A 20,029-nucleotide genomic window follows, 5' to 3' on the forward strand; every position below is an offset into this window, starting at 1 on the left:
TTTGCCAAATTCTTCACACGTAACTCCTGAATCAATTTCCTACTTACAAGAATTTTATTATGTCTCAAATATAGGGAAATAGAAGGCTTCAAATAGAAAACTTGAACATGCAACTAAATCCATTGACTAACCAGAAGAACAAAATTAAGAAATGGTTTGATCATCTGAGAGATGTTGTAGACTTGCAACTCACCAGCTAAGTTTTTGCAAGTAAGAATTTTTTTTTTATGGTTATGGTTGTGGTGTTTATAGGGAGACATTTACAAATTTATATCTATTTTCACGATTTAATGGTTTATGGGTTTGTAATGGTAATTTAATGTTCTTTTATATTTTTGTATATATTCTTTATAATAGCCTATTATATTGATTTGTTCTATTATGCATAATGGTGTGGGTCAGACGACTTTGCCGTCGGTGCATGAAAGGATTGAACGAGTTCTACTTTTAAAAATTACATGAAACATTTTTAATTTATTTGATTTAGTGTTATTTGCAAAAAATGATTATCAATGATGTTTCCTTTCTCCAAGAATTGTCTAGGATCTTTCCATCAGATAATATGTAACATCGAATGACTAAATCTTTTCATTACAAATGCTTATTTAATTTAATTATTATCTGAGCGTAAATTAAAATTTATATCTGTACGGAAGCAGAACATACAAGTTGAAGAGTCATGTGCAATCAAATTTCGTAAAAGAAAGCAAGCAGGCATTATTTTGAATGACATGGAAACAAGCTCATCAGTTGCCTAGAAGAGAGCAATTGGAGAATGGCAAAGGAAAGTGTTTAAGGGTGATAAATAGATAGATAGCATGCAATACAAACAAACAATGTCTGGAGTCTCTGATGTGACGTCTCTAATTTATGTCCGGAGGGACTAACTGGTTTTGGAGTTCCTGTGAAACCTATTGGCCACGCTTGGAGGAAATCAACGTGTTCATGCAAGGAGCACCTTTTTTCTATTATGAGAATGATACTTTTGCACCGAGGGATATTTGGAAGTCAATATCCAAAAATTTCTATAGTGTGGAACCAGAGTTGGCAGACTCGAAGTAATTTTCAGCTTTCAGAAGACCAAGAGGTTATGTACACAATCTCCCAATAGAAGGGCAATTTCAATCATTACCTCTCCTCCCCATGACTATTCAGGAAGCACTTCCTCAGACAAAGGACTATTGGCCTCCATGGGATCAAAGAAAAAAATTGAAGCATAGACTCTAGACGATGTGGTGGTGTCCTTCGTGAAGAACTCTGCACTATAATTGAAAATTCATGAGGGAAACTGCAAGATAGTGAAGAGAAATACAATCTTGAAAAGTGGGAAGAATGGATCTTGGTTTGGGTGGGGCCAAGTTAGGTGGCTCCTCGAAAGGTTGACGAGATAGAAATCATATTAGGATTTGAAAAAGATCACACTCGTGGAACTTCGTGTGCGAGTGATTGATTGTGGTGTTTGGGTAATGCATTCCAAATAGATACAGTTGCATTCCAAATGGGTAATGTCTTGATTAAAGACTTTTATCCTGATGGCATGTAACTGTATCTATTTGGAATGTATTACCCAAACATCGCAATCGATCACTCACACATGAAGTTCCATGAGTGTGATCTTTTTCAAATCCTAATATGATTTCTATCTTGTCAACCTCTAGAGGAGCCACCTGACTTGGCCCCACCCAAACCAAGATCCATTCTTCCCACTTTTCAAGATTGTATTTTTCTTCACTATCTTGCAGTTTCCCTCATGAATTTTCAATTATAGTGTAGAGTTCTTCACGAAGGACACCACCACATCATCTAGAGTCTATGCTTTACTTTTTTTCTTTGATCCCATGGAGGCCAATAGTCCTTTGTTTGAGGAAGTGCTTCCTGAATAGTCATAGGGGGGAGAGGTAATTCTTGAAATCGCTCTTCTATTGGGAGATTGTGTACATAACCTCTTGGTCTTCTGAAAGCTGAAAATTACTTCGAGTCTGCCAACTCTGGTTCCACACTATAGAAATTTTTGGATATTGACTTCCAAATATCCCTCGATGCAAAAGTATCATTCTCATAATAGAAAAAAGGTGCTCCTTGCATGAACACATGATTTCCTCCAAGCGTGGCCCAATAGGTTTCGCAGGAACTCCAAAACCAGTTAGTCCCTCCAGACATAAATTAGAAACGTCTAATCAGACACTCCAGACATTGTTTGTTTGTATTGCATACTATCTATCTATTTATCACCCTTAAACACTTTCCTTTGCCATTCTCCAATTGCTCTCTTCTAGGCAGTTGATGAGCTTGTTTCCATGTCATTCAAGATAATGCCTACTTGCTTTCTTTTACGAAATTTGCTTGCACATGACTCTTCAACTTTTATGTTTTACTTCCGTACAGATATAAATTTTAATTCACGCTCAGATAATAATTAAATTAAATAAGCATTTGTAAAGAAAAAATTTAGTCATTCGATGTTACATATTATCTGACGAAAAGATCCTAGACAATTCTTAGAGAAAGGAAACATCATTGATAATCATTTTTTGCAAATAACACTGAATCAAATAAATTAAAATGTTTAATGCAATTTTTAAAAATAGAACTCGTTAATGCTTTCATTCACTGACAGCAAAGCCGTTTGACCCACATCATCTCTCGCCATCGGAATTCTGACGACAACTAATGGAATGTCCGACGAGGATGCTGTGCATCCGACGACACTCCTCTGTCGGAATTTTATCCTTTGGAGTCAGAATTCCGACGATAGGTCGAGATCGCGACGGTATTCTTTCAGGGTATGAGCATCCATGGCGGCCGTCAGAAAGATTGGAGGTGATGTCGGAATTGCGACGACCACAAGGATAGTCGGAACTTCCGACACAAAGTTTTCGACGACTTTTTTTGTCGGTAGTGCGACGAAATTGGGTCGGAATTCCGACGATTTGCCGTCGAAATTTTGACCCGAATGTACTAGTGTATGTTGTAGTGGACAGATTGACAAAGTTTGCTCACTTCTTTGCCATCACGAGCTCTTTTTTAGCAGCTCAAGTTGCAGATTTGTTTTTTCATGAGGTGTTTAGATTGCATGGGTTGCCGAAAAACATTGTGAGTGATAGGGACATCAAGTTCCTAAGCACCTTTTGGCAAGAAGTCTTCAGGATGAGTGGTACGGTGCTTACTCCAAGCACTAGTTATCACCCCCAAACCGATGGACAAATAAAGATAGTGAACAAGTGGTTGGAACCTGCTATCTGAGAAACTATGTTTCAGAGCAACAAAGAGCATGGGTGAAATGGCTCCACATAGGCGAGTATTGTTACAATTCTTCCTTTCACATGTCAATAAGGATGTCTCCCTTCATGGCTCTCTATGGTTATGAGGCTCCTAGCTTTGTTGATTTGGTGTTTGGTGATAGCAAAGCCCCTCAAGCCAGGGATTTGTTGTAGCAAAGTCAAGACATCTTGAAATCTTGAAGAACAACTTGCAGATTGCTCAGAATCAGTAAAAGATGTACGCTGATCAACGACGCATTGAGCGCTCTTTTGAGGTTGGAGATATGGTTTATCTTCGACTACAGCCATACAGACAGTCTACTCTCAAGAAGAGTGGAGCTGAGAAGCTCAAGCCTCGTTTCTATGGGCCATTCCAAGTCATCAGAAAGGTTGGAGCAGTAGCTTATGAGTTGGAGCTACCTTTGAGTAGTAAAGTGCACAATGTCTTCCACGTGTCTCGCCTCAAGAAGGCACTTGGACATAATGTTATTGCTTCTTCATAATTACCACCTTTGGACAAAGAAGGGCAGTTTATTTTGATTCCGGAGGAGATTATTGATTCCAGAGAGCGTTATTTGAGAAGAAGGACAATCGAGGAATACTTGGTGAGGTGGAAGAATTTGCCCTTGGAGGATGCAACTTGGGAGAATGAGGAGATTTTGCAGCATCCAAACTTGCAATTGCTTGAGGACAAGCAATCTTGGGGAGGGCGGACTCTAATGTCCCCTTCTCAGGCATAATGTTTCAATTGACTGATGGCCTATTTCGGAGACCCGTAGGCTACTCAATGGGTGAAATTAGGGTTTCCAATTTTGGAGTTTGTTGTTGCTCGTGAATTGAGTTTGGATCGCGGATTCTTTCTGGGTTTTCAAAGCGCTTTGCAGTGGTATGTCTGGCTTTGCGTTCCGAACACTTTTTGGAATTTACTATTTTTAGTAAATTCTATTTCTGGCAGTGGTCCTGATTATTTCGACACAGTTGGTTCTCTTCTTCAGTTGGTTCAGTTGGCTTCGTCACTTTTGACCTTGGGATGTTTTTGGAGAGATAAGTTCATTTCATTTAAATAATGTTATGTTGTAATGTTATATTTTAAAGTTGACCCCTTGGCCTAGCTTCATCACTTCAAGTTGTTTTAAAAGGTGGTCTTCAAGGGTGGACGCATCATGGAAGGGATTTAATATTTCCTAAGGTTTAAAATCTTGCTTATGAAAAGGGGTGCCAACTTTATGAAGAAAAGTGAATTAAAATAAAGGTTAATTAAGCTTTTAAAAGTGGCACCATCTCTTGGAGGAAAATTCAAATGTGAAATTAGGGCGCACTTTCTAGAAGCCTCTAGAGATCCCTTGTTAAGCTTATAAATGGAGGCCTTTTCCCTTCATTTGGCATCTTATGTCTATTGTAATGTTACTCTACTGGAATGGTATTGGGGTTGCTTCGAGGAATGAATGCCTCCTAGCCTTGGCATTGCTTCTTGCTTGAAAGATAGCAACTAGTGGTGATTTAGTGTAGTTGTGAGAGTTTGTAGTGGGGATTGCATTGTAGTTTGAGTTGTGCTTGAAGTTCAGTTATTTGCATTTCATTTCATTTTCGGGAGTCACGGTTAGCAAGGTAGATTTGTAGTTTCACTCATATATTTCAAAATAAAAACATATTCATTCTAGGTATTGCATGTTTTCTCTTGTTTTGGTTGGGCGATCCTTTGTGCACCTTTGCAAATTCTAATATGAAGTGTTTTATTTTATAGAGAAGAATCGCCATTCTTGCCTGGCGTCACTGCTGGAAATTGTCTTGGGATTCGTGATAAATAATCTGTTGGGTTAATGTCTGATTGTTGGTATTGGTTGGGTCGCCTCCTTCATAGGAAGCCATTGCTTTTGGTTTTGGGTCATTCGGACAGTATTGAGAGAGTAATGAGCATTTTAGTGATTCCATGTGTTGCTGATCAAACATTTCACGTGCAGGTCTGTCATAAATCAGAATATTAAGATTGATCCTTGAGTAGAATTTCTTGGACTTATCATTTTTGTTAAGCCTGGGAGAGCCTTCTATATTGTTAAAACATTGTATAGTCTTAATCCTATGATCTTGGCAAGCTTTTACTATCATATTATAAGTTGAACAGTAGTACTGGCAGCATTTCTTCTCATTTTCATTTCACGCTTGTTATTTACATTTAATTCCATTTCTAAGTTCTTAGCATCTCCGCCATATGGTAGCTCCATTCCCACCCTAGGTTTGAAAACACATGCTTGGTGTCGAGTTTTCCTTTCAGCAGTTGTAATTGTAAAGATCCTCTAACCATATGTTAGTTCATCTTGGACACATTCTTGGTTAGAGTTGCTTTCAGCATGCACCAAGATCCTCTGACCATATGTTAGTCCATCTTGGGCAAATTCTTGGTTAGAGTTGCTTTCAGCATGCACCAAGATCCTCTGACCATATGTTAGTCCATAGAGTTACTTTCAGAATGCTTTAAGACCCTCTGACCATATGCTCACGCCTTGCCCAACCCGGGATCCTGATGTACATTCTTGGTTAGAGTTGTTTTCTGCATCGTAAGTGCTAACCCTAATGAATGTGTGTTGCATTACTCTTTGTAATTGAAAAATTGAAAAAATTGGTCTGAGATATTTCAGAAATCCACCTCGCTTAATGCCAGAAATGTAACCAGACGGATGGTCAAGTGACGGCCAGCTCGCAATGCTTTTAGATACTTAAACACCTCATACCGTGGCCTCATCGTCTTCTCTACACTAAAGTCTAAGAATTGAGAATATTTAACCACAACATTTGGTTTAAACCCTACAGTACATGTCAAGAACTCCATATTCTTCTCTATCTTACCTACAGAGGAGCAAAGGAATCGAGCGTTCCTTTCAATAATTCGTTTGATCTCATGCTCTAGAAGGCCTCTGTTTTCCAAAACCTTCAATTTATTATCCAATACTTTAACATCATACGACGCAATCTCAGGTGCCCTCCTGAGGATCTTAAATAGGTTAGCCTTTGACCCAAAAAACTTGATCAGTAATAAGATTTTCGGAGCAATAGTTTTATCTAATCTGCAATAAAGAAGTCTGGGATGGTGGGAGACGATGTAATTGACATCTTCTTCAGCTATCCCTATTGTTTTCAAGTATTCAATTTTAGGCTTCAAATGGTCATCAACAGAAAACAAAAAGAATAGTTGGGCTTTTGAGAATAGTTTTCCTTATATGCTCTACAGTGAATCCACAGTCTCTGAGCATCTTAAGTACCTGATGGGCTCTGTATAGGGATCTTCTTCTGAAGATGCTGGGGTCTTTGCTTATCAGTAATGTGATTTTAGAGGAAGAAAAACAGCATTCCTTGAGCAAGAATTGTTTCATGGCATTATGGCGACTCTGTTTCGATTCTTCTATTTGTAGGTTTATCTGTGACTGGTTTGTGGGTATGGCGTCGCATGATATACGCCATGAAAATTTTGACGAATGAGAACTGTGGGTGCATATCTAACAAAGGAAACAAGAAAATCAGGTGTTGTCAAAGCCATTGGATGTACGCGAATAGAGGGAAGATGAGATACCAGGTATGCAGGTCAAGCAAAACGAGAAACCCTGGTATCATAAACTGAGCAACGACAAATTAAACAATCCATTCAAGATGAGCTGGGCCTGCACCGGTAGCAAATGGGCTTATTTTGTTGCTTTAGGGTTTTATCGTTACCATATAAGGGATAATGAAAAAGAGATAGCGGAGGGCAAACATAGTGACGAGCAGAGTATATGATTATGTTTGTTTTGTGAAGTATTAGTTTTTGGTTATTCAATTTGAGGAAAATAAAAATAAAAATTAATATTATAAACTAATTTTAAATATTTTATGCATTCTATTTATAATTACGTCGAAGGCGTCTCCTACTATGAAATGGACGGGCTAATTTTTTTGGATTGAAGGTTCAACCTCCTCAATACAACATGCAAGACGATTGGGAGAATCATGTGCGTCTATTGTTTTCATCTTCATTTACAGTCTCCTCAGAGAGTACTACTGGTCAGTTCACTTTTTTGTGGTGTTCACCCACTATCTAAACCAATATTTGATCTCCTCTATATTTGTGCCTCCTCCACGCCACATTCATCTGAACCACTAGATTTTCCTCTCTTTGTCCACACAATTACTTCGAATTATTTCTGTACTGTAGCGTCTGTATTCAGATTACAAACAAATCACGGAAGACTTCGGTCTCTGCATTAAATGAAAAGTAATGATGCTTATTATCTCCATTAATGTTTTAGAGTGTCCAAGTGTATCCCTCGTGGAGGGAAGAACTACAATGACTGCGAACTCAACTTAAGGCCTGCAACCATCAAATTGACGAATTCGTTGAAGGGTAGAGATGACTGTCAAAGTTAAGTTCCATGTTGTACACGAGATCTGCACGGTGATAGCAATTAGCGACCCGTACGATGTCCAAAAGAATCGTGTAGCTATTCCCTCCTTTACTCATTATATACCAAAATTAGTATGATTATTATTGGAGTAAGTTGTTTAATTAGGTTAAAATATACGATCATACATAATATTTGGAGTCAAACATTGAAAGGGAAACCATTAAAAATATTGTTAAAAATATATTTAATATTTCAAGGTAATTTTAAAAGGATATAATTTAATAAAAATACTGAAAAACAATTTAAAACGTTTATTTAAAAACAAAAATTAATTTGTATTTTTAATTTGTATTTTATAATAGAAATATCTATATATGATCTACAATCAACATATCTAGGCTTAAAATTAGTGACAACATCTCAATATTGTATTTGAGGCTTGTTGTGTAATCCGGGCTGCTTCTTTATCAAAAACATCTTTGTAGTGTAAAGGTACAATATGCATGTGTACTCAAAGATGTAGTTCAAAACAATAATTCATTAAACTTATAGAAGGTCCATTGTTTAATCATTAAATGACAAAAGTAGTTAATATTTTTGTTTTAGTAAAAGTTGTCTCTTTATGTATCACTTCATATATTTTTGCCTCTCTCTCCCTCTCTTTGCCTTTTTATATGTTTATCTCTTCCATATCTATGTATAGCTATCTCCTCTCTCTTTATCTCTCTCATTTCTCTCCTTTCTCTCCTAAACCCCCCACCCCCTTTCCATATTTTTGTCAATCTCTCCCTCTCTTTACCTCAATGTATCTTATATGAAATGGACGAGTTCTATTTGTCCATCAATGGTGCACAATTGTAGAGAGACAATGGAAGACGATTGCACTCCCTACAACCATTGATTCGTTTTCTATCATCGCCATCTCCCGTGTAAACGATGGGACTGCAAAAAAGTGACATTTTCTACCATTCACTTTCACCGTTTCCCTCTACCCCTCGTTCAATTCATATCTATTTCCGAACGGCCCATCTGCACGATTTATTAGGTACTTGCAACTTCATTTTAAATTCTACTATTTTCCAATGATCGTTTTCTTTTGCTCATTGTTTTTGTCGTCTCTTTCTTTTTTTTCCGTCCGTGCAATTCATATTTTCGATTTTATGCCTTCTATTATATGCTTTGGTAGGGTTTTGTACATCTCTGGCAAACTTGCACCCAAAAATCACATTAGACTTTTACACGAAAGCACATTAGAAACTTTGACAATCAAATGTCCTAGGAACAACCTACCCTATAACAATAAAGACAATTTTTTTTCATATCATTTCTTTTTGCCCTCCAATATATTATCCAAAGTATATTTAGTCATATTTAGATTCTTGTAAGTGGACGCATAGTTGACTTGAAGCTATCACTTATTCATTGAGAGCTATTTTATACAATCAATATCATTTGGTAAATGGCCTACCAACTCACATGATGAACTACACAAACATATGCAAACAATAGACAACAATCTTCCTTCTCTCTATCAATCCATATTTCACCCTATCTCTCATCCTTTACATCTTTCTAGACCTCTATATCTAGATTTATTCACCTCTTTATCTCCATCTCTTCCTTTATTTATTTTCCCCCTCTATTTTGATCCCTCCATATCTCTTCCCATATCTCTATCTTACTATATCCTAATTCAAAGATTTTATTTAAATCATGTTTGGATCTACTTGAGTGGATACATAGCTAATTTGAAGCTATCACTTCTCTATTGAGACTATTGTTGCACAAACAACATCATTTTCTAAAGGTCTTACCAAGTGACCTCACGTATTACACGTGTATAGAAAATAGACAAAAGATATTTGAATTGACCTTCCACACCTTTTCGGCATACCCATTGCACACCAAGGTGCAATTGCTAGTTACTTTTACTCTCAAACTATTATATTCAAAATTAATTTTAAAAAATGTGCCAATATTTTGTTAAAGTTAGAGTTACACTTAAAAACTTGCGATGTATCATTAAAAAAACATTAAGTTAATAAACTATATTATCCAGCCTATAAATTAATAAATGTTTAATTATTAAACTTAACTTAGTAAACTAAAATTAGAGTTACATCATCTACCTAATATTAATTTGTTTAATAAGTTTAGTTTAATAATTTAACTTTGTTTTTTAAAGTTTAATTTTAAAATCTAAAATTGTTTCATAAATAAATATCATATTCTAATTTTTATTTTAGTTAGGTAGATATTGTAATTTTTTCAATTAATTGAATTAAAAGTTAACATGTACCATTTATTTTAAATAGATCTTATCAAAATCGCTATTAATGACCTTTAATTAGCATATAACTTAATATTAATCAAGTTAATGTTAAATTAATATTTATTAACATGATATGGTGTGTGTGTGTGATATCTCCCAGCTTGTTTGTGTGTGTGTGTGTGCACGCTAGTAGCAATCTTGGGGTAAATTGGAAGACATTAAATAAAATTAATATATAATTATATCTAGTATTATATTCTTAATATAAAAATATTGCAATAATGTGACTGTTTTTAAATAATTGAACCCAAACCCTAACACTAACCATAATTAAAACTTCTCTAATTTTATTGTAATCCTAACTCTATATCTATTTATAATTATAATCCAAACCCTAATTATAATTCGAGCCTTATTCATAATCTTATTTCTAATAGTAAACCTAACCCAAATTGAACCATAACTCAAGGATTACTCCCATAATCTTAATTGAAATGTAAACCTAATTGAACCATAGCCCTAACCCTTTCCCTAACTCTTATTGAGCACTAACATTAATTAAAGGAGATGTTTCAAATCAACTTCACTACCACCTAATGAAGAAGAACTCACACATTCTTAAGCAATTACCTCATATAGTAGTGCTATAAATTTGAAAACCAAAAATAGGCAACTTTAAATTAAAGGAGAATCTGCATTGCTATAATTTCTTGGTAGGTTGTGGGTGGTGGCCCAAAACTTTAGTAGTTATTTAATTCATTGCCTAAAATGGTGTGGTTTTTAAAGAGTTTTATGTTTACAAACAACATTGATCCCATTGTCAAAGTTCAAGAGGGTCATTCCTTTCATTGTGATCTAGAGCCTAAACATGGGATCAATATTGGAATATTTGATGCTACTATAGTTGATTAAACCTTAACCCTAAACTTGGTTAAACTTTGACCCTAATAAAACCCTGACCCTAATAAAACCTTAACCATAATTAAACCCCAATCAATCCTTTTTGTAGCTCTAATTCAACCCTAACCCTAATCTACATAATTCTAATCCTAGTTTAACTCTAATTCTAACCATAACTCTAATTGAACCCTAACCCTAATTAAACTCTAATTGTAATTCAAGGATAATCTTTAATTTAATTGAATGCTAACCTTAATTGAAACGTAACGCTAAAATATATATCTAACTGTAATTATATTTCTAACCCTAATCTTGATTCTACTTCTAACCATAACTCTAATCATAACCTAATTTAAACCATAACTATATTCAAACTTGTCAAAATATTACTTTTTTGAAATATATGAATTCTCAATATAAAAACTTGACAAGAAATTTTTCCAAGTACTCGATGAGTATTCCATGTATTTTCTTGACAATCTGATCATTTTTGGGAAGACCAACAAAAATTCTCATCCTAAGATTTGATCGGAGAGATTTGGCCATTGTTCCATATAATATGGCTTTTCATGTCCATATTGATTCACAAAGAAAGGATGCTCTTCAATGATGCTCCAGTCCTCACCAACTTGTCAAGGCTTTTACTTAGCTCCCAATGTTGTCTTGTTAGTATCTATATTCTTAGATATTGAGCTCGCTTCCACATTTAAATGAAATCAAGGAGGAGACATCTTGGTTATGGGGAACCAAGGTCAGTAATTTTGGAGAGATAGTTCAACATAATGGAGTAAAGAAGAGGAGATGGCAGTCACTTGACAATTTAGATATGGATCAACAACAAAAAGATAGCTTAAATAATATTTTGTATAGTAATATAATCATCCCATCTGGGAAGGAAGACATTATTCGATTGTGTGGATCTAAAGATGGAAACTACAAGGTCAGCCTGGGTTATAAGATCAAAGAAGCAACTAGAATTAACCAAGAATGGTCGTTGAAATTGTTGTGGAACAAGTATTGTTTGTAGAAAGTCGGGGTATTTGACTGGATGGCATTGCAGAAGAAAATTCTAACTAGCGATAGGATCATGAAGTTTGGAGTGTAGGGTTCCAGTAGAGGTGTTCTATGTGGGAAGAATTTGGCATCGATAGGTCACCTATTGATGTTATGTGAATTTTCGAACAATTGTTGGTGGTATTTCATTCAAAAACTAAACTTTTATTGCCCATTCTCGGAAGGAATCGATGAATGGTTTAAAATGTGGCCACAAAGGACCTCAAAGGCGGTATTTGGGGATCTATGGTTGATTCTCCCATCCCTCCAAATTTGGGAAATATGGAAGGAGAGAAACCGGAGAATTTTTCAGGATAAGTCTATGGACTCGGGAGTCCTCTATCAAAAGATTGAATCCCAATTAACTAAACTAACTAACGAAGCTGCCAAAGGGAAGACTTTGACAAAGAACACATATACAGGATGGGACTGTAGATTGAAACTCACCTTTCCAAACCTCTTAGTACCCACTCTCTTTGGAGGTAATTCTAGCAACCTCTCACCTAACTCTAGACCCCCGATTCAGTGGAATGCTCCAGATCCTGGCTAGTTCAAGGTAAATTTTGATGGGGCTTTGTTGGGCAACCCGGGCCCTAGTGGCATTGGGTGTGTTATTAGGGATGAATTTGGAAATTCTTTGGAGGAATTTTTGGAACACATTGGGCATACCACAAATAATATGGCAGAGTTTCAGGCTGCATTACGTGGCCTCTAGGCGGGGGCCACTAAGGGGCCCAGAAAATCCACTTGGAGGGTGACTCCTTAAACGTGGTAAATGCAATTAGAAAGAATGAAACTCCAAGCCGGATTCTCAATCAATGGCTTCGACCATTCAAATCCCTACTAGACGGATTGGATGATTTTCACATTAGCCACATGTATCGGGAAGGCAATGTGATGGCAGATAACTTAGCAAAAGCGGTGGCGATGTCTATAGATCCATAATTCAATGGTACTATGATCACATCATATTTTCAATTTGTGTCCAGTTATATTCCCTCATGCCACATCTCCCTCTCTTTTCTTGGACAACGGGATCATTGAACTTCGTTACTGCCCATGGTCCAAGCCCTAGATCAGGAGAGCCTGGTTGCTGAATGGGATGGGAAGGACTGTAATATTTCTTTCTTGCTAAAGGCTATTGGCATTTTGCCTAGCTTTAGCAAAGCATGGATGAGGCAGTTCGTATTGGTGGAGGGTTTGAGTGAAAGACAAGACATAGGAATTCAAGAAAATGGTGAGGAAGACCCTGAAAATGATTGGGGGTTTGGTCGCGGTGAAGAATGGATACCAGATGATGAATGAATCCCAGAAGAAATGGCAGATCCTGAAGCCCATGCAGACTACAGAATGGAATGCTCGGTGGTGTTGAGAGCGATCCTGATTCAGAAAGCTAAAGCGCGTGAGCAGAGCTTGCAAGAGAAGGAGGACAGTGATCCAGACGCCATCGATCCTAAGGAGGCGGATATTGGCTTTGCTTGAGTCTTAGGTTGTTGGTTTTTTCTCCTATTTTATTTTCTGGTATAACTATCAGGTAGTAGCCCTGAATTTTGTAATCATGGCATGATACTATATAGGGTGGTAGGATGTTCTTTAGATAGCAAGATTGCTCTCCAAGGCAGTTTTGGGGTTTATTCGGCTGTGATACATGGTACTTGGCCCATTTTGGTGATAATAGGTATACACAATAGTAGGAAAGCTAGGCTTAGTTCAAAAAACATATATATGTAAAAATCCTTTATATTAATACAATGGGTGTTGCACCTCTGCAGCCATTTACTTATCAAAAAAAATATTAATATTCATATATATTATTTAATAATATTTGGTATGGAAATTCATAATAATTTATCTTCTATGCTAATTTAAGAACATATTTTAGTTTAGGTTATATTTTATTTTTATTTTAATATTGTGAATCTAAATTTCTATAAAATAGCTACTTGATTTAATAAACTACATTTTGATAAATATAATTTTATTTTATTTTTAAAGATTTTCTTTTTAAATATAAAGATATATAAAAAATTCTATCATTACTAAAAATTTGCTCCCATTTAGTCACATTGAAAGAAACACATTTTTATAAATCTAAAAATTTCACATGCTAACTTTATAAATTGTCTTTTTAAAAATTAAATAAATAAAATCTTATAATTGATAATAAAAATTAATTAAATAATAACTAATTAATATTTTTAGGAATACAATAATATTGCCTACAACAAATACTAATTACAAGAATGTAATTTTGTTCCTAGCACTAAAACCTTATACACATTTTTAAAACTCAACAAAAATTTCAAAAAAGTACCATAAATCATCAACAGAAATTACCCAAATCAAGTTTAACGCATGTAAAATTGTAAATACTGTTTACCCGATTAAACTTTTTATAAAGAATTAGAATTTGCATGGTTAAAAACCAACCCCAAAAAATTAACTTCATCGAAGTTTCATCAGAGATGCTTAAATGTCGTGTGAGCTTTACCTGTGGACGTGTGGGGCTTAAATAGAAAGGAAAAACAGTGCTTTTATGATAAAGCCTACGTACATACATAAGAACAGTATCATGTGAGTTTTAGGGCCTGATTGACCAAGCACTCACGTGTACTTGTGTGAGTTTGGCCCTAAAACTTGGCAAATTATTGTTTTAAAAAATATGTGAATTCTCACTATAAAAACTCGGGCAACAAGAATTTTTTGCAAGTACTCAATAAAATCTGATCATTTATGGGAGGACCAAGAAAATTTCTCGTCCAAACTAAAATTTGATCACAGAGATGTGGCCATTGTTCCATACAATATGGCCTTTCATTTCCATATTTGATTCACAAAGAAAAGATGCTCTTAAATGATGCTTCAGTCCTCACCAACTTGTCAAGGCTTTTGCTTAGCTCGTAATTCTGACAACCCAAGTACATATAGAGTTGATTTTTCATTCATGCTTGCTTTCTAACATCTTGATGATGGATCACGGGGTGTGATTGAAAACGCTGATGCAAAAAAAATTCACACAATCTAATTCAGAAACAGTTGATTTCAATCATAAGAATTGTGAAAACTTATTGTTTGTAACGAAGTGAGAATTTTCCTAGGTGGATGAATCCCAAGATGGTTCAATGAAAGGCCAACAAAATGCATAGCCATTCCATTCGAAGGATACACTGCATTGGATGTCACTAAAACAGTAAAAGCTTAGTTACTCACGTACCAAAAGCCTTTACTTTCCAGGTAGTCAACAAGGCACTTATTGTGATACATACCTATTACTTTGCCTGTTGGTTCCCTGTTAAATCCAAATGGGACTGATAAGCTGTAAGGCAGGGCTTCTTATAAATGATCTTCCAACATAAGAAAAAGCCTTGGCAGTTACATGCAATTGTTACAGCCTTAGATGGTAACAATCATGAAAGCTGCTGATCTACCAGTATGTATTGTTGATGCTCGCCTTACTGATAAAGTGCTTGTTGCACTACCTTTTGGCCATCTCTCTTTTATCCCTCTCAAATGGAACAGGTTCACCAAGAGGTCATACAGTTTCTTGTTAGGAAAGGTGAATCTCTTCCAGAGGTTTTTAGTTACCTCTACTAATCTCTGACCCAGCAATCTCAGAGAGAGAACCAATTTCCCTCTATCATACATCTCTGTGTTAGATGGAAAGCTGTTCTATAAAAGAGGATCTTAATCCTCTAAAGGATCTAGTTTGTTGATGGCTTGATTGAGGGAAGCAATTGGTTAATGGTGGGCTCAAAGCCTCAATATCCCGAGATGTTATTGACAAATTGTTTCCTTCCAGAGTGAGCTTGTAAAAAGCAGTTTCAGTAAGATGTCTACTCAGATGGAATCCCTTGAAGGTCAGAAATGACCTAATGGAGCCCAAATCAGCTAATTATTCCTTCTTCCTCTTGTAAACTGGCAAAACAAACTTCACTTATGAAGAATACTGACTGCGACACAGCCATTAGACCTCAAAAGCAGGCTTGCAGTTGCTCACAAAGAAAAGTATAATACGTGAAAACTGCTTATTGCAACTAAACTAGGCTATCAACAAACAAGTTATTAGTTCTTTGTTCATGTACCATGGGTATAATTATATGCTTGCAAATAAAAGATCCGTGTCTGTCCACCAAGTTAACTTAAAATATGTCGGTGTGATCAACATCATGATGAATAGAGATTCAAAGCCCTCTCTTGATTCAAGAGATTATAAATTTATAAGTCAATGCCACTGAGCTGTTTGGTTTTACAAATCATATTGCTTTTCCCCTTGACAAAGATACCACAATACAAAAGAGTTTATTTGTACAAATAAACAATATAATTATACAATATCATATCCAATTTTAGTACGGTAGTTTAAAGTAAATTCTCACTTAAAACATCAATGTTGAGGATTGCATTCACAATAGTTTTTGCCTCGATCTGCTTCTATGGACTACTCACTGTAAATATCAATGTTGAGGACTGCATTCAAAACATGGTTATCGATGGCTGCATTCTGAGCATAGATATGATAGTAAAAATAACATCCAACTCTAATGATTGTCATCTACCAAGTTTCAAATCTTGAATATGAGATTGGATCAGTTCTAATCTGTGGTGATTTTTTTGGCAGAATAGATCCCCCTCCTTGTAACAGCTTACCCAAAAGAGACTTACAGAATATTCAAATGGATGTAATCTGCTTTAAGTCAGAGATGCTGATATCTATTAATTTGGTTGAATCCATTAAAAAAATAAACCAATTCAAGATTGTACCTGATTAATCTTCGAGGAACATTCAATGGTTTCAACACCAAATGTAAAGAATCGTTTATAATACATAGATTTAATCCATGGCCATACATTTCATAAATGTCCTGTTTTAATTCAGGGTAGAACCATAATTTTTCTTCACTATTGAAGGGAAAAAATGGACTGCAAGAAAAATTAGATTTAGTGGATAGAAGCACACCCCTCAGTAACATCAATAAAACATACCTAAAAAATGCTACCTGATGCACTTGAAATCACCGTTCAATTCTAAATTATCTTGGGTGAGTTGGTAAAAGTTCAGTTACTTCAACATCCACAGTCTTGCCCTTGTATTTTTCATATAACCTTTTGACATCAGGACTGCCGGATAGAAACCTTTGAGTGAAATCCCTCTCACTTATTGTCAGAATTGTAACCAAACTGGTTGTAAGGTCATGGCCAGCTCGCGATGCATTTAGATACTTAAACACCTCATAGCGTGGCCTCATCCTCCTCTCTACACTCAAGTTCAAGAATTGGGGATATTTAACCACAACATTTGGTTTTAACCCTACAGTACATGTCAAGAACTCCATATTCTTTTCTATCTTACTTACAGAGGAACAAAGGAATCGAGGATCCCTTTCAAGAATTCGTTTGATCTCATGCTCTAGGAGGCCTGTGTTTTCCAAAACCTTCAATTTATTATTCACTACTTCAATATGATAGGACACAACCCAAGGTGCCCTCCTGACAGCCTTAAGTAGGTTAGCCTTTGACCCAAAAAACTTGATCAGTGATAGGATATTCGGAGCAAGAGTTATATCCAATTTGCTAGTAAGAATTCTCGGATGGCGACAGACGATATAATTCACATCTTCTTCAGCTATCCCTATTGTTTTCAAGTATTCGATTCTAGGCTTCAAATGGTCATCAACAGAACGAATAAGAATAGTTGGGTTTCTGATAATAGCTTTCCTTATCTGCTCTACAGTGAATCCAGAGTCTCTGAGCAACTGAAGTGCCTTATACGCCCTGTCTGTGGATCTTCTTCTGAAGAGGCTGGGGTCTTTGCTTATCAGTAATGTGATTTGAGAGGAAGAAAAACAGCATTCCTCGAGTAAGAATTGTTTCATGGCATTATGGCGGCGCTGTCTCGATTCTTCTATTTGTGGGTTTATCTGCTTTGTGGGTGTGGCGTCACATGATATACGCCATGAAAATTTTGACATAATGAGGACTTTTGGTGGATATCTAACAAAGGAAAGATGAGATACCAGGGATGCAGGTCGAGTAAAAAGAGAGACCCTGGTATCATAAACTGAGCAACGGCAAACTAAGCAATCCATTCAAGATAACCTGGGTCTGCACTAGTAGCGAATGGCGCTATTTTCTTGCTTTAGGGTTTTATCATTGCACCACATAGAAGATAAAGAAAAAGAGAGAGCGAAAGGCTAACATTTGATACACATAGTGACAAGAGAAGAAGATAAAACATGATAAAATATTATTCAATTGATAAAAAAATTAATATATTGGAGCGTCCAAGGATTTGAACCGGAGACTCCCGTAACAACACAAAGTTTCAACAACCATTGCACTATGGGGTCAACGCATAAATAAAAATATTTTTCATTTAATCATTAAATAGACCTATTTTCACTCTAATTATACAACTTTATATTATTTAATAAATTATTGTTAATATTACATAAATATATGTTTTTAATAAAATATATATTTTCACTATAATATTTACAATAAATATTTTTATTACAAACACAAATATTTCCAATAAGATTTTTTGGGGCGAAGTGTTAATGTTTAGTTAAATTTGATAATAATTTTTTTCATTTTTTCTATTTTTTAATTTAATAATTTTTAAATAAAATTATTATAAAATAATCTGCAAATATTTTGTTAAACTTAGAATGACACTTAAAAGATATTTACCATGTACCATTTATTTTTACAAGAATTGTTATTAGTATTATTATTAATAACTTAATATAATCAAGTTCATTTTAAGTTAATTTTAATAATATTAACACATATGACACATTTATAAACTAATAAATGTTAAATTCTTTAACTTAATAAACTAAAATTAAAGTTACATCATCTACCTAATATTAATTTGTTGAATAAGTTAATTTTAATAATCTAATTTTGTTTTTTATAAGTTTAATTTCAAAAACTAAAATTGCTCTCCATAAATAAATATAATATTCTTACTTTTATTTCAGTTGATATTATTATTAGGTACAGATGATGTAATTTTTTCAATTAATTGAATTAAAAGTTAGCATTTACCATTTATTTTAAATAGATCTTATCAAAATTATGATTAGTGGCCTTTAATTAACATATAACTTAATTATGTTTAGAATAGTAAATGTTAATCATGCATCAGGAGCAGATTTGTACAAGAGCAAAGTTGGAGTGAGGAGTAGGATCACAGGGAGCAGTGATGCGATGCACCTATAATTGGTAGATGGGCAAATGCAGTTGATAAAGAACTTCCAGTGGAGGATCTTCGGGCTCGAGTTGGCAAAGCTTTAGGGAGCTACAGACAATCATGAACAAGTCCAAATTTTCTATCAAGCGTTAATAAAATCCCACAAGGGAAAAGGTATATGTTTAGGGAATTAGGCAAAAGCAAGAAACAGTGGACAAAGCAATCGAGAAATGATTCAAAAAGGTTTGATTCAAAATATCATCAACCAAGGGAACTACATTTGATGTTGTAGACATCTAAAAATGGTCAACGCTTGTGGAGTCATACTTTAACATTTGTGCATTGCCTTGTTTTAGGGTTCTTGCGTCACATTAACATTTCTTCTATGTTGCGCACTTGGTCTTTATCATTTGTGAGCATCGAGTCCTTCTTCTGCATTCCTCATTTTTATCACTTTCGAATTAGGTCTTGTCGATAGCAATCTTCAGTCATGATTTTGGTCGATCTTATCCTGTCGCATCATGGTGCGTGCTCATTTATCATCATTTTGGACATCGTCAATCTTAATCGATGATAGAATTAGGGTTTTTGTCCTCTTGTCAATCTTTCAATCATCTTTTAGTAATCATTTGTGATTATCAACTTGTCAATCCCGTCATTTTGCGATCGATTCGTCATCGATCCTTGTCCTTGTCAATCTCGTCATTTTGCAATCGATTCGTCATCGATCTTTGTCCTTGTCAATCTTGTCATTTCGCGATCGATTCGTCATCGATCCTTGTCCTTGTCAGCCTTGTCATTTTGTGATCGATTCGTCATCGATCCTTGTCCTTGTCAATCTCGTCATTTTGTGATCGATTCGTCATTGATCCTTGTCCTTGTCAATCTCGTCACTTTGCGATTGATTTGTCATCGATCCTTGTCCTTGTCAATCTTGTCATTTTGCGATCGATTCGTCATCGATCCTTGTCCTTTT

The 20,029-nt window shown here is 35.4% G+C and overlaps 1 protein-coding gene across 1 annotated transcript; it reads right to left on the reverse strand.

The window, feature by feature from the left end:
* Window positions 1-16,629: 16,629 nt before the first annotated feature.
* On the reverse strand, window positions 16,630-18,055 carry LOC131077091 (transcription termination factor MTERF9, chloroplastic-like). Its single transcript, XM_058014512.2, has one exon. It carries the CDS (start codon window positions 17,942-17,944, stop codon window positions 16,889-16,891), a length of 1,056 nt encoding a protein of 351 aa, XP_057870495.1. The 5' UTR covers window positions 17,945-18,055; the 3' UTR covers window positions 16,630-16,888.
* Between the last annotated feature and the right edge of the window lie 1,974 nt (window positions 18,056-20,029).

Source organism: Cryptomeria japonica, chromosome 9, assembly GCF_030272615.1.
Source record: "Cryptomeria japonica chromosome 9, Sugi_1.0, whole genome shotgun sequence".
In the NCBI taxonomy this organism is placed as follows: domain Eukaryota; kingdom Viridiplantae; phylum Streptophyta; class Pinopsida; order Cupressales; family Cupressaceae; genus Cryptomeria; species Cryptomeria japonica.